The sequence below is a fragment of the Aethalodelphis obliquidens genome, unplaced genomic scaffold, assembly GCF_003676395.1.
Source record: "Aethalodelphis obliquidens isolate GAN/ISIS:26980383/991018 unplaced genomic scaffold, ASM367639v1 scaffold3, whole genome shotgun sequence".
NCBI lineage: Eukaryota > Metazoa > Chordata > Mammalia > Artiodactyla > Delphinidae > Aethalodelphis > Aethalodelphis obliquidens.
This window is the reverse complement of record NW_020837947.1, coordinates 8,630,446-8,642,863: the sequence shown is the minus strand read 5'-3', so window position 1 is coordinate 8,642,863 and position 12,418 is coordinate 8,630,446. Positions and strand designations below refer to the sequence as shown.

Below are 12,418 nucleotides of genomic sequence, written 5' to 3'. Positions count from 1 at the left end.
AGCCCTTCGGGCAGCTTGTTTTAAGGGTGGGGTGGATAGAGATTACAGTTTATATAACTTCTCTTAAACTAATGGCTTTGAAAATGTAGGAAATAAAAGCAATGATATATCAGACAAAGGATAACTTGTAATTTTATTGAATAGCATACATTTTAAATGTAGGATAAGAATGATTTGAATGGAAAGGAGGAATACTTTAGAGTTAGTTAAAAAACTAAACCAAACTAAAGCAAAGAACACTACCCGAAAGCTATACAGTGTGAATTTTTTCTGTGGGGGTAGAGAGTGTTGTTTGATTTCCTTTTTGGTTTGTAAATTCTTATACATACAGTTTATTATTGTTTGGCTCTGAATCTACTTCACAGATTCCAATTTTTCGATCCCCCATAATCTTTAGTTTGGAGGTGGAACATAAATGTAATTTTAAAATTAAGAAAATTAAGTTAGCGGGGTCTAATTTAAATGTCTTGCAATTCAGCCTCCTTAACCCCCAAACAGAATTTCCTGACAAGAGGAGAGATGATGAGAAGAAAATGCATGTTAGATATTAAGTATCTACTGAGACGTTAGAATTGGTATAGAAAAAGATTATTTAGCCAAGATAGTAGAAGATTCTATGTTCTTAACTTTCCTGTCTAAACAAAGCATAAGACTTTGGAGTTAAACAGACCCAGATTAGAGTGTGACTTTAGGTAAATTACTTAATTGCTGCAAGCCTCACTCTCCTCGTCTGTAAAATGGGTATCCTTTCATCATAAGGTTGCAACGAGGACTGAGATTGTGTGTGTAGAGAACTTGTCAAACTGTCTGGTCCAGAGTAAGTGCCAAATGTCAATAAACAGCAGTGGTTGGTACAAAAAAAGTGTAGCAATAATTATGAGTAGTACCTCCTGTATATAACAATATGATAATATTAATTCTCATCTTTTTACCTTTCCATGAGAAAAGGTCAAGTTTAAGCCTGAAATATCATGGATTTCTATTTCAGTGTTTAACTTTGATTCTAAAAAGGCATTTGGGGGTTTTTTTTGGTGGCAAGATGTCTGTGTGAATGAGAAAGAATAGACTCCACAGTGAATGCAGGAACCGTCCAGAAGGGGCACCCTTTCCGCCTTCTCCTGTCTCTTGTAGGTGTCAAGTTTTCTAGGCTTAAACCCACGAACACACAACGTCATATATTAAGGACAGAGTTTTGAGGGACCTGAAGCTTATATGATGTCTGGAGACTTTAAGAAAACAAATACAAGATCAGGAATTGCAAATGAAGGGGGGAGAAGCCCAAGGTCACTGGCTTCCTGGAAAATCCACCTCTGGTTCAGTGACCAGAGAGACAAAGAATTTGCAAAGGCTTGTCTCTCTTTCCATGTCACACTTCCTGAGGGACACACAGGTGAGTTGTCTCACCTTTGCAAAAAGGAGCCCATCAAGCCTGTGAGTACGAGGCCAGCTTGAGCTGGAACCACAGACACAAGAGCCGCCTTGCGTTCAGCTCCTTCCTTAGGAGGACGGACTGGTGGTCCCTGCGGCTGTTCCAGGCGTCCATAAGGAAAGTCCATGTGCAAAAAAGAGATGACATTTTCAGGTGAAGCTGCAAGGTCTGCGTAGTCACTCAACTTTTCCTCTGCATTCGAGGCAGAAAGTATTGTGGCTGCCTTCGGAAAAAACTGCAGCTTCTCAAGGAAACAGCTGTGGTGAAACACAGCAGCGGAGGGTGCAGTCTCTGAAGCGACGGGGGCTGTGAGCCTCGCTCGGCTGTGACTTTCAGCCTTGGGCACGGTCTCTAGTTTGTCTTGAAAGTCTGGGTGGCGATGACCGTCGTGTTCACACGCAGGCATGTCAGGCATGTCGCCTGATCTGCCGCATTTCCCTCCATCACAGGCAGGGGGTGGTGCTTTCGTTCCTTTGATGTGATGACCAGCTGCTCAGAGGTGATAGATATTTAGATGAAAGGACGTGGGGACGGCCTGCAGATAAAGAGCGTTTCCTTTCCTGTCCTCCTTTTCTCTTCTTGCCCTCAGTTTCACGTTTCTTGTACTTTTCCCCCTCATCAGATCTAAAAAGCCGAAGTCAATTGGCTGTTAGGCTGAGGAAAGCAAGCAAGTGTGGTTTCAAAACTCACACGTGTTTAGCGACTTCCCTGGAGGTCCAGGGGTTAAGACTCCACGCTTCCACTTCAGGGGACGCGGGTTCGATCCCTGGTCGGGGAACTGAGATCCCGCAAGCCGCTCGGCCAAAAAAATTTTAAAAACAGACACATTTGGATGTTCCTTTCCCCTGGCAAAAGGGGTCCCACACGTTTCTCCCCTGGGACTCTTTCCGGGCCCCTCCCCGCCCCCCATCCATTTCTGCTCTCTCTGTATGCAGTGAATCACGCCTTCCTCTGAGCGGCCTCCTCTGCAGATCCTTATGTGTTTATACTCATCCTACATGTCGTAACTTACTCGTTCGCATGTCCATTTTCTGGCTGGAGTGTGAGCTTTTTGAACGCAGAGACTGGCTCCTACTTACTTTATATCCTCAATCCCTGGCACATGCCTGGCACACACAAGGACCAATGAAATCAGCGCTATAGGTCAATGCACTTATCACCAAACCGCGTTGGTCTGGATGCGAAGTTCCACTGGGACACGGCACGACCGGCTACCGGCGAGACGGAAATACGCGGACTGAAGCACTGTGCTGGGTTTAGGAGGGGCCCCTGCTGTCTCAGTCCCTATCGGTCCCAGAGAAATGGCTTGAGTCCTGCTTTGGGGCCTTCCTGTCGAGGCAGAGGGGGAGCAGAGAGGACGAGTTCTGAGTGCTGCTTGCTTTGTTCCAGCTGTTGCTCTAGAGCTGTACCCAGATGATTCCAGAATTGGGGTTTGATCCCAGGTTGTCTGACACCCAAACCTATGCTGAGATGGGATGGATTGCTGTGAAGTGCTTCTCCAGGTGGCTCTGGGAGACTTTTTCCTTCAAAGTGGTGCTTTGGTGTAGGTTTTATTTATTTTTAAATTGTTAGATAAAATTAGACTGGTAGATGGGATACTGTAAGACAAAGGGCAGTCACCGTTTCAAATGTACAAAAATGCAATTGAGAAAGGAGGTTGGGGGCTAGACTCAGCTCCATGTGGGTGAGGACAGAGCCTGATTCCATTTCTTGGGACAAAAACACAATTTAAGAATTTGTTGGGTGCATGAGAGAGTGACTAAATATCATCATAGAAAAACCGGATCTGGGAGATTTCATTATTCAAGATATGAGATTGTAAATTTCTGCATGAGATCATTAAACTAAAATACCTTTCTGTGTGCTTCTCAGATTTGAAATGACTCAGATTTCCCGATGCTTTCCAGATGTCTGAAGCCTGGAGCTTTCTGAGATGAGTGTTGTTTGCTCACCTGACCGTCCTTCCTTCCTGCTCTACTCGAATTCATGCTTCCTGCTTTGGCAAGTAAACCCGCATGTTACAGTATTCACTGGGTTTCTCAACCCCAGCGAAACATTAAGGACCTATTTGCTGGGTGATGAGGGGTCACTAAAAACCAATGGGACCACTAGAAGGACACTTGAATCAGACAGAAAGAAGTCCGAGTCATGATAGAGAAATACACAAAGGAAAACGGGGTCATAATGAAGAAGCAATTTACTGTGCTTGTAAATAAGGAGAAAGTTCCTGAATTAGTCAGCAATTAATCTGGGCCTTGAAAGATTAATAATAATAATGACGATGATGGTACTATTACTACCACCACCGTTAACATCTGTCAACGGCTTATTATATGCTCACCACCGTGATCTAAGTACTTTACGGGTAACAACACATTTAATCCTCAGAGCAACTCTAGGAAGTGGGTGTTGTCATTCTCTCTACTTTATGGGCAAGGAAATTAAATCCCAAGGGGCTTAGGTAACTTGCCCAGCATCTCAGCAGTCAGTAAGGGGCAGAGCAGAGCTACTCACCCAGTGAGGCTCCAAACCCTGCTTTGCGGACTGTTTCCCTCACTGCCTCCGAGGAAATTCGATTTTGGTAGGGAGAGGCAAGAGCAGGAGTGAATGCACAGAAAAAGAAAAGTGCATGATGTGTTCAGGGAGCAGTCTCGGATGTGTCTAATTTGGGAGCATTGCAGCATTCTGTGGGAATTAAGGATGGAGGAGTAGGGAGGAGGCCAGATCAGCCAGGGTGAGAAAGGCCGTTTCGTAGTTTAGAACTCGCATGTAGGCGGTGGAGACCCTGGGCTCCTTTCCTGGGGGAGGAGTGACATATTCCCACCTCATCCTTGCTCAGTGGACTGTCCCTCACCCTAGAGATGTTCCTCTCCTTCCTCAGACCAGCTCCTTTTCTTCTCCCGGGCTCAGCCATGAAGATTTTCCTGTCTTCTCCGGTCACCAGTCTCCCTCTTACTCACCACCCATTCAGTGCTGTCACTACTGTTCCCACTGGTCGGCTGCAGGCTAACGGACACAGCCAGTTCCAGACTCCATCAGTTGCTCCTGTTACCCACTTTGTGTTACAGATGCCATGCTCACACCTCGCTCCCTCATCCCAGCATAGGGCAAGGAACTCGCCAACTGATTTTAATAGATTTCATAGAATTCTTTTACAATCTCCACTTTTTGACTCAAAAACATCAGAGAGATCAAAGCATCCAACAGAGAAGTCTATTTGTTTTATCCATGTTTTGAAGAATATGAAAAATAATCCAGGGTGGCTTCTAGTTTCCTGCTAGCGTCAGTGACCAGAAATGGATCTGTAAAGATGGACCTTAGCTTGCTAAGGCCGCCAGGTGGATGGAATTCTCTCTTACTTTCTTGGTATTTACCATGGGCGCATGCTGCTGGCTAATTAGCTCCATCTGCCACCCTAGAAACCTCTCTTGACTAGGAAAAAGTTCACTAAAAATAAATAAATAAATAGTTTTAAAAAAATAAGTAAATCATTGCCATAAGTCTGGGGCACCTTGTCTTGGATAAACAGACTATAGGCGAAGATTAGTTTTAGTGAATTGGGTTTGAGTGATTTGACAGGTGGATCACAGAGTCAAGTCTCCAATTTGGCTGTTGATGTAAAACTCAGAGGAATGCAAATGCCAGCCTACCAGGGGTGAAGTGCAGAAAGAACTCCAGATTCTGTTCGAGAGGATTGAAAAGATGCCGTTGAAATAACTTGGATGATTGCTGTTGAAAGAGAAACTCTGAGCTCTCAGTTAGAACCTGGAAATCAGACCTGGAATTGCATAAGCAAATTTACAATCAAACGAAAACCCCAACACAGCTTAAAACAATAAAAACAACCGACCAGTCCTCTAATTTCCCCACCCCATTCTCCTAAAACCCAATAATATGTTGAAAAATGAACAAGAGAATGATATACACAGTTTAATTTGTAAGTGACCTGAGAAATCATTGGATTCTCTCGTTCAGTGGTTCTTAAACCCCAAGGACCAAATGCTCACCCTTTATAAGAAATATTTTGTAGTTCACCTTTTGCTATCTGGAATTGGAATTCATGTATAATATAATTTACCTACACCAATAACAACAACAACAATAATACGTCATTACTGTAATAAAAGAAGAAATAAAGGGGCAGTAAATTATAAGAATATAATATGTACTCATATATGTAAACTACATTAGAAGACACAGTGAAGTTGTCAAATGTTCGCATACATAGAAGCACATTGACTAGAACATCTACAAATGCAGACCATTACCAGTATTATGGCATTAGTGATTCAAATACTACAAGCCATGCTGCCCTCGGTGATGCAACTCTCTGAAATGATAAACAATTTTTGTTAAAGTTCTAAATGAAACCAAGTACAGTCTTTCTTCAATTTACATAATAGTTGCATTCTGGAAAACTCAGAGTATGTGAAAACCCTGCAAAATATACTTTGTGTTTCTATGAGTTAAATTCTATTATCAGAAAATTATACTTTTTTCCTAGTTGAATTATCTGGTAAGATAGCCAACATTTGTATGGGAATGCAAGGTAACTCTTTGTCACTGTGACAACCAAAAGCACCCCACAAATATCTAGAGGGAAGCGTGGTACTGCCCCTACTGAAAAAGCCTGAACAAATCCAAATAAGATGCAGCACCTGTTCTTTCGATTTATCAGAACTATATACACCCCTTTGATTTGGGGTTTTGTTTCGTTCTGTTTTGTTTTGCCTTGGTTACTAGGAAGGTCAGAGATACAGCTAATGCTCAAGTACAGTGACTGTTTCACTGCAGGTTCCTGGTAGAAATCGTCGGCCCCTTTTCGCTCTGGTTGCTGTTTCTCTGACTTTAATCGTCCTCTCTGTGCTTTTATTGTGAGCTCCATCATGTTCTTGTGAGAAGTAGGATAGAGTGTAAATTACCTGTCATTAAGTCCTGTATCCTAAGCACCTGAACAGTGCCTGGCGCTTGGGTGCTTTATCAACATTTACTGAATGAATGGGTGATGGATGGATGCTGGAAAAGAGCTCAATTTCACTTTTCTGTAAATAGCAGTGGATGGCCACTAGGGGGAGAAAGAGCGCCCACTCCTCCCTGCAGACGGCTCTCTGAAGCCACAGGCATGCGTTTGGTAGGGAACAGTAGTGTTTTTAAGTAACCGAATCCTGCATTTCCGGAATGGGTAGGGCCTTTCCCCCTGAAGGAGTGAACACTGAGTACTGCAGTAGCACTCTCTTCCAGCCCAGGGCTGCGCTGCTTCTGCTGGACAGCAGAGTCCAAAGGCCACAGGGAGAGAAAGCTCAGTGCACAGATCACATGTTTTGAGCCAACTGCAAAAATCTTCATTTAAAACACTTGAGAATCAGACAAACAGGATAGTACTTGGCCTAGTAGTATGGTTAATAGGTTAAAATAAGAAAAAAGCAGGAAGAACCGAGGGCGTGATTAGAAGAAATAGGCTCATGACGTTGGTGACACGGTGGCTAGTTTGCACTTTACCACTTAGCACTTGATTACACGCTGTTTCCCAGCACTCTCCTCTTTTCTTGTGTGGTACCCGGGCCTCTCACTGTTGTGGCCTCTCCCGTTGCGGAGCACAGGCTCCGGACGCGCAGGCTCAGTGGCCATGGCCCACGGGCCCAGCTGCTCCGCGGCATGTGGGATCCTCCTGGGTCCGGACACGAACCCGCGTCCCCTGCATCGGCAGGCGGACTCTCAACCACTGTGCCACCAGGGAAGCCCCAGCACTTTCCTCTTTCCCAGAGACTCAGAGCCTTGGGGAGCTCCGTCTATTCATCTGGAAACGCGGGCCCAAGGAGGGATGTGGCTTTGACTCTGGTGGGGCTGGAGCCCCAAGTCCTTGTCCCTGTCTGTCCCTGTCATTTTCCCACCGTCTACATAGGACACCTTTTGGGAGCAGGCACTTGGGACTGCTTGGCTGGAGACCAGAGGCCAGGAGCGTCTCCCGGCAGCCCTGGGCTTTCCTACTTCTCACGCAACCTCTGCAATTTGGGTGGGCCACATATTTTAACTTTATCCTACAATAGAGAAACTGACAGCTAGAGAATCCCTTAAGCCAGGGGTCCTTAGCCTGTAGGTCCATGACCTTGGACATGAAAAAATTTTACATCATTGTTTTCATTAACCCGTAACTAAAATTTAGCATTTCCTGCAATTATGAGTATAGGCACTGAACCACAGTAGAACTAGCAGGACTGGTGACTGCCACAAATAGAAATCACAGATATTTCTATGCCACATTGTATGTTGCAGATATCTGAAAACGTTGTTTACGATCATCACTACTCTGAAATTAGTTGTTAGATCACTGCTAGATTTCATGCATCAATGGACGCATCTATTACTATGTTATAATCTTTAAAAATTTCAGAATCATCGATTTCCTTTGTAATGATGTATTTTATTTTATGCGCTTAAATACAGAAGCTTCACCAGATGACCAAAGATTAAGAATCTCTGCTTAAAGAAATGATTCCTTAGGGTTCTATTAACTTCTCATTCATTGATTTGCTATGAATCATAAATTAATATAATGTGCATTTCTGTTGCAGCCGAACAAAGGGAGTTTAGCTTCTAAAGAATTGAAAGGAAGTCTTATTACTAAGGAATTCATGTAGATTTGATAACAAAATGGCATTCTAGAAAGTGCATCAATTAGAGCTGCATTTTCTGCTTTTCACTGACATGCATCTATCCAGTGCTTTATCAATTCAATGCCATCCTCTAGGTTGGGGGGAAGAACAGATTGAAGGTGATGTGTGTCCAACGTCACTGATGGCAGAAGAAAGTAGGAGGAACGTATGCAGAACCTGGCAACTAACATTAACCAGAAACAAGACCCCGGGCATAAGGCAGCCACTGAAAACCATTAAAGACCGTAGATAATGGGTAGGTTGAGGTTGTGGTGATATCCCTTTATACATCCTTAATTGATTAAACAGTTTATTTTTGAGTCTTGAAGTTAACTGTAAAAATTACAGTTAGCAGTTGAGAACATGGTTGTTCTAATGTACTTTCAATTAGGATGATGTACGTTAAAGATAGACCTATATGCCTCTAATCACTCAAGATACAGAATTCATATTAGAAAAATTCAAGTGTGTAAGTTTGAGGCTTTTAGAAACACGAGAAGGCCAATTTAATAAAATTTAAAATCTTACGTTATCATCATGGCAGAAAATGCAAAGATCTGTCTGTGTAGAGCATTTTGTCTCTTCTGGACTCATGCTGCAGTATAGGTACATCAGCCAGGAAAAATGATGCCATTTTTATTGTCTTTTCTACAGGTATTGAACTGGCTGGGCTTTTAACCATCATTACTGCTACCTGTAAACATATGAAGGGGAAGGTTGACTTCTATAAGTCGTTGATACGCTTCTCACTGCTCTTCGTAAATTCCCTCAGATTGGGGATTACTTCTGCTTTGCAGAAATTATCTGCAGGGGGCCCTGCATAATTTATAACAATCTCTGGCAAAACCTCAGAAAAAAAGATATGCTTTTGACTTAGCCGGATGTCAGAGGCTGCGGCAGGACCCAGGGAAAAGGCTCCCCAGGTGGCATGAGGCTCTGGGAGCGACCATCCCAACCGAGGGACGGCCTCTTGGAACTTCCTTCTCCTGAGGAGTGTGACACAGTTAAAAAGAAAGAAAAAAAGAGCCACAAGCAACACAGCTGCCAATGAAATAGGAGAGGGATTGCTTTCAAAAGCACGTGGGACTCTCACTGGACTCTCTGAGCTCATCCACGGGACAGGAGCGCAAGGCCATGGAGTAGAACCTCAGCGTGGGTCTAAGAAGAGACAGAAATGGCCCAAGAAGTCAGCCTGAAGTCCCTCCGGGAATCAGAACGCGAGGTGATCCTCCAGGTCCTGCACCGGGACCGGGAGGTTCGAAACATCGAGGAGGAAAGGATACGGTATGCTGTCATTTAGTGGGTGGGATTCTTTCGTTTTTTTGGCTTTTTCTGCTTGGAAGCTGCTTCTACCTGGCGTATTGCTGCCTACTCAGCTTCTTGTCTGACAAGAGTCGGAATGAAGGGCTATAGGGGGAGGTGACCTTTGCTGTGTCACTAAGCTTCGGGGATGGTAAGGGAAAGAATGCCTTTTGTTTTTCCTTTAAAATAATGCCTTTTTTGGTGATAAGTTTGCTGTCTGTCAGCTTGTCCATTTGCCTACTTGGCAGGAATAATTCAAGGGAAGCTTTCAGGCTTCTCATACGCCCTTCGAGGGAAAGACCTCCGGCTAAGGGTTTTCCTAAATTATCTTTGGTGGTAACCGAAGGCACAAAGAAAGCGTCATAGAAACAGCAAAGCTGCTGGCATCCATTCCTGTCCTTTTCTTTGCTCTCTTTTGCTTCCCAGCCGGCTTTGAGGGAAGGGGAAACCTGCCCAGCCTGCTCTCCGACTGATCTGTCAACAGAGAGCCTCTTTCTTCTCTCTGAGCTCCGCAGGCTGTTGGACATGAGTTTAACACTTAACAAAGCAGGGCTGGGCGGTGTCCGTGGTTAGCTGTCATGGTGATGCTTTGCTTATTGATCGATGCTTATGGAGAGCGTGAGGTCTAGAGGGTAAGTAAATGGAATAGGCTTTTTGGCTTTGCTTTGTTTTTAATGGCAGAACTCCTTCAGAATCTGCCAAGAAAAATAAACATATAAAATAAAACTTTGGACCACCAAATGTCTGAGGAAGGAGCGAAAATTTCTGGTTAACTAGAAGGTACAATGTTCTTTTTCTACCCTCCTCTGTTATCCCAAAGCTCTCTAAGTGTACTTATACTTTATTCCACTAAAAAAATACACTGAACAAAATGGATTTTTCTTTGATGATTCAAGATCTTACGGTGATTTAGAAGCACCGTTTTGAATATCAACAAAGTAACATGGATACTGTGGTAAAAGGCTTGTTACAAAGGGTACTGATTCTAGAGCAAATCCTGAAAGTTGGATGTAAGCTTGTTTCTTGGGGTTAGCTTCTCTTTTCTAAAAGTAAGTAACAGTAGGGCTTCCCTGGTGGCGCAGTTAAGAATCCGTCTGCCAACGCAGGGGACACGGGTTCAATCCCTGGTCTGGGAAGATCCCACATGCCGCGGAGCAACTAAGCCCGTGCACCACAACTACTGAGCCTGTGCTCTAGAGCCCACGAGCCCCAACTACTGAAGCCCATGTGCCTAGAGCCTGTGCTCCACAACAAGAGAAGCCACCGCAATGAGAAGCCTGCGCACTGCAAAGAGTAGGCCCCGCTCGCCACAACTAGAGAAAGCCCGCGCACAGCAACGAAGACCCAACGCAGCCAAAAAATAAACAAATAGATTTTTAAAAAAAAGAAAGGACATGAGAGCAAGCATTAAAAAAAAAAAAGTAAGTAAATCAACTATACTCCAATAAAAATTAAAAAAATAATAATAGTAGGGCTTCCCTGGTGGCGCAGTGGTTGAGAGTCCGCCTGCCGATGCAGGGGACACGGGTTCGTGCCCCGGTCCGGGAAGATCCCACATGCTGCGGAGCGGCTGGGCCCGTGAGCCATGGCCGCTGAGCCTGCGCGTCCGGAGCCTGTGCTCCGCAACGGGAGAGGCCACAACAGTGAGAGGCCAGCGTACCGCCAAAAAAAATAAAAAATAAAAATAAATAAATAAAAATTAAAAAATAATAATAAAATTAAGTAACAGAGACATTTCATAGAGTATTCTGGCTAATGATACCTTCTGGGGTCCAATGTAATGTCCCTTTGTACTAGGGCTATTGTCCTGGGGAAATAGGGACTGAAAGTAACTGACCACCCATAAAAAACAGTAGCAAAAGCATAGCATCGAGGGAGCTCAGCTTGGGGCTCTGTGATGACCTAGATGCGGGAGAAAGGCGGGGCGGGAGGTTCAAGAGGGAGGGGGATATAGGTACACGTATAGCTTATTCACTTCATTGTACAGCAGAAACTAAACACAACATTGTAAAGGAATTTTACTCCAATAAAAACATTTTTAAAAAAATTTATTCCATTAAAAAAAAGTATAGCATCAGCTAAATAACTTTATTGGGGAACTTAAGACAATAGCAGGCATGTATACTGTATATTTACAGGTCATTCCCTGCCTTGCATTTTAGAATTGATGCCATTTTCTGCATTTTTCCTCTTCTTTCACTGTCCTTGCTTGCTGTTATAATGCCCTTTGGGCACAGAGGGATGAACCTAGCCAGCCATATCGTTTTGCATTGCCATTTAATCCTCACAGCAACCCTGGGAGGTAAGGCTTGCACAGCCGAGAAAACCTCTGAGCCTCTGCTCCGAGACGTCGCAAGAGATCCTGGTTCACACAGCCGTGTTGGTACCTGGGGGTGCTGGATGCCAAAGCCCCTTCTTTCTCCCCATGGGTGGTGCTGTTGGGGCCCTTGCCATGTAGGAATTTGGCTGGCATCTGTCCTTCCACTCAATCGCTTCTTATCATTTAACTCTCTGGGCCACAGGAAACTGAAGACACACTTGCAGCATCTCAGGTGGAAAGGCTCGAAGAGCGGGAGCCAGGAGTACAAAGAGAAGTCCTGTGCCCGCTGCCGGCAGGCCCTGGGGCTCCTGCTGAACCGGGGGGCCGTGTGCCAGGGCTGCAGCCACCGCGTGTGCGCCAAGTGCCGAGTGTTCCTGAGGATGACCCGCGCCTGGAAGTGCACCGTGTGCTTTGAGGACAGGTGAGGATGGGCCAGGGAGCCTCAGAGATGGTCCAGGACAAACTGTTGACAAAGACGGCTGTCACTCCTCAAACTTAATCGGGAAATGTTTGCCGAGTGCTTAATATGGAGCTGCCTTTCTAGAAGTGGAAGTTATTGTAATTCAAAAATGCGTTTTGAGGGCTTCCCTGGTGGCGCAGTGGTTGAGAGTCCGCCTGCCGATGCAGGGGACACGGGTTCGTGCCCCGGTCCGGGAGGCTCCCACACGCCGCGGAGCGGCTGGGCCCGTGAGCCATGGCCGCTGAGCCTGCGCG

General features: G+C 44.8%; 1 protein-coding gene across 6 annotated transcripts in view; it reads left to right on the top strand.

Annotated features, from left to right (window-relative positions):
- Positions 1–12,418, top strand: part of SYTL3 (synaptotagmin like 3) — an 88,267-nt gene that overhangs the window by 6,714 nt on the left and 69,135 nt on the right. For all 6 annotated transcript variants that reach the window (XM_027082266.1, XM_027082241.1, XM_027082248.1 and 3 more), the window contains exons 2-3: positions 8,737–9,366; positions 11,907–12,125. In XM_027082266.1, coding sequence (XP_026938067.1) covers positions 9,257–9,366; positions 11,907–12,125 — 329 coding nt within the window. In that variant the 5' untranslated portion in view covers positions 8,737–9,256. The remainder of the gene's footprint in view (positions 1–8,736; positions 9,367–11,906; positions 12,126–12,418) is intronic.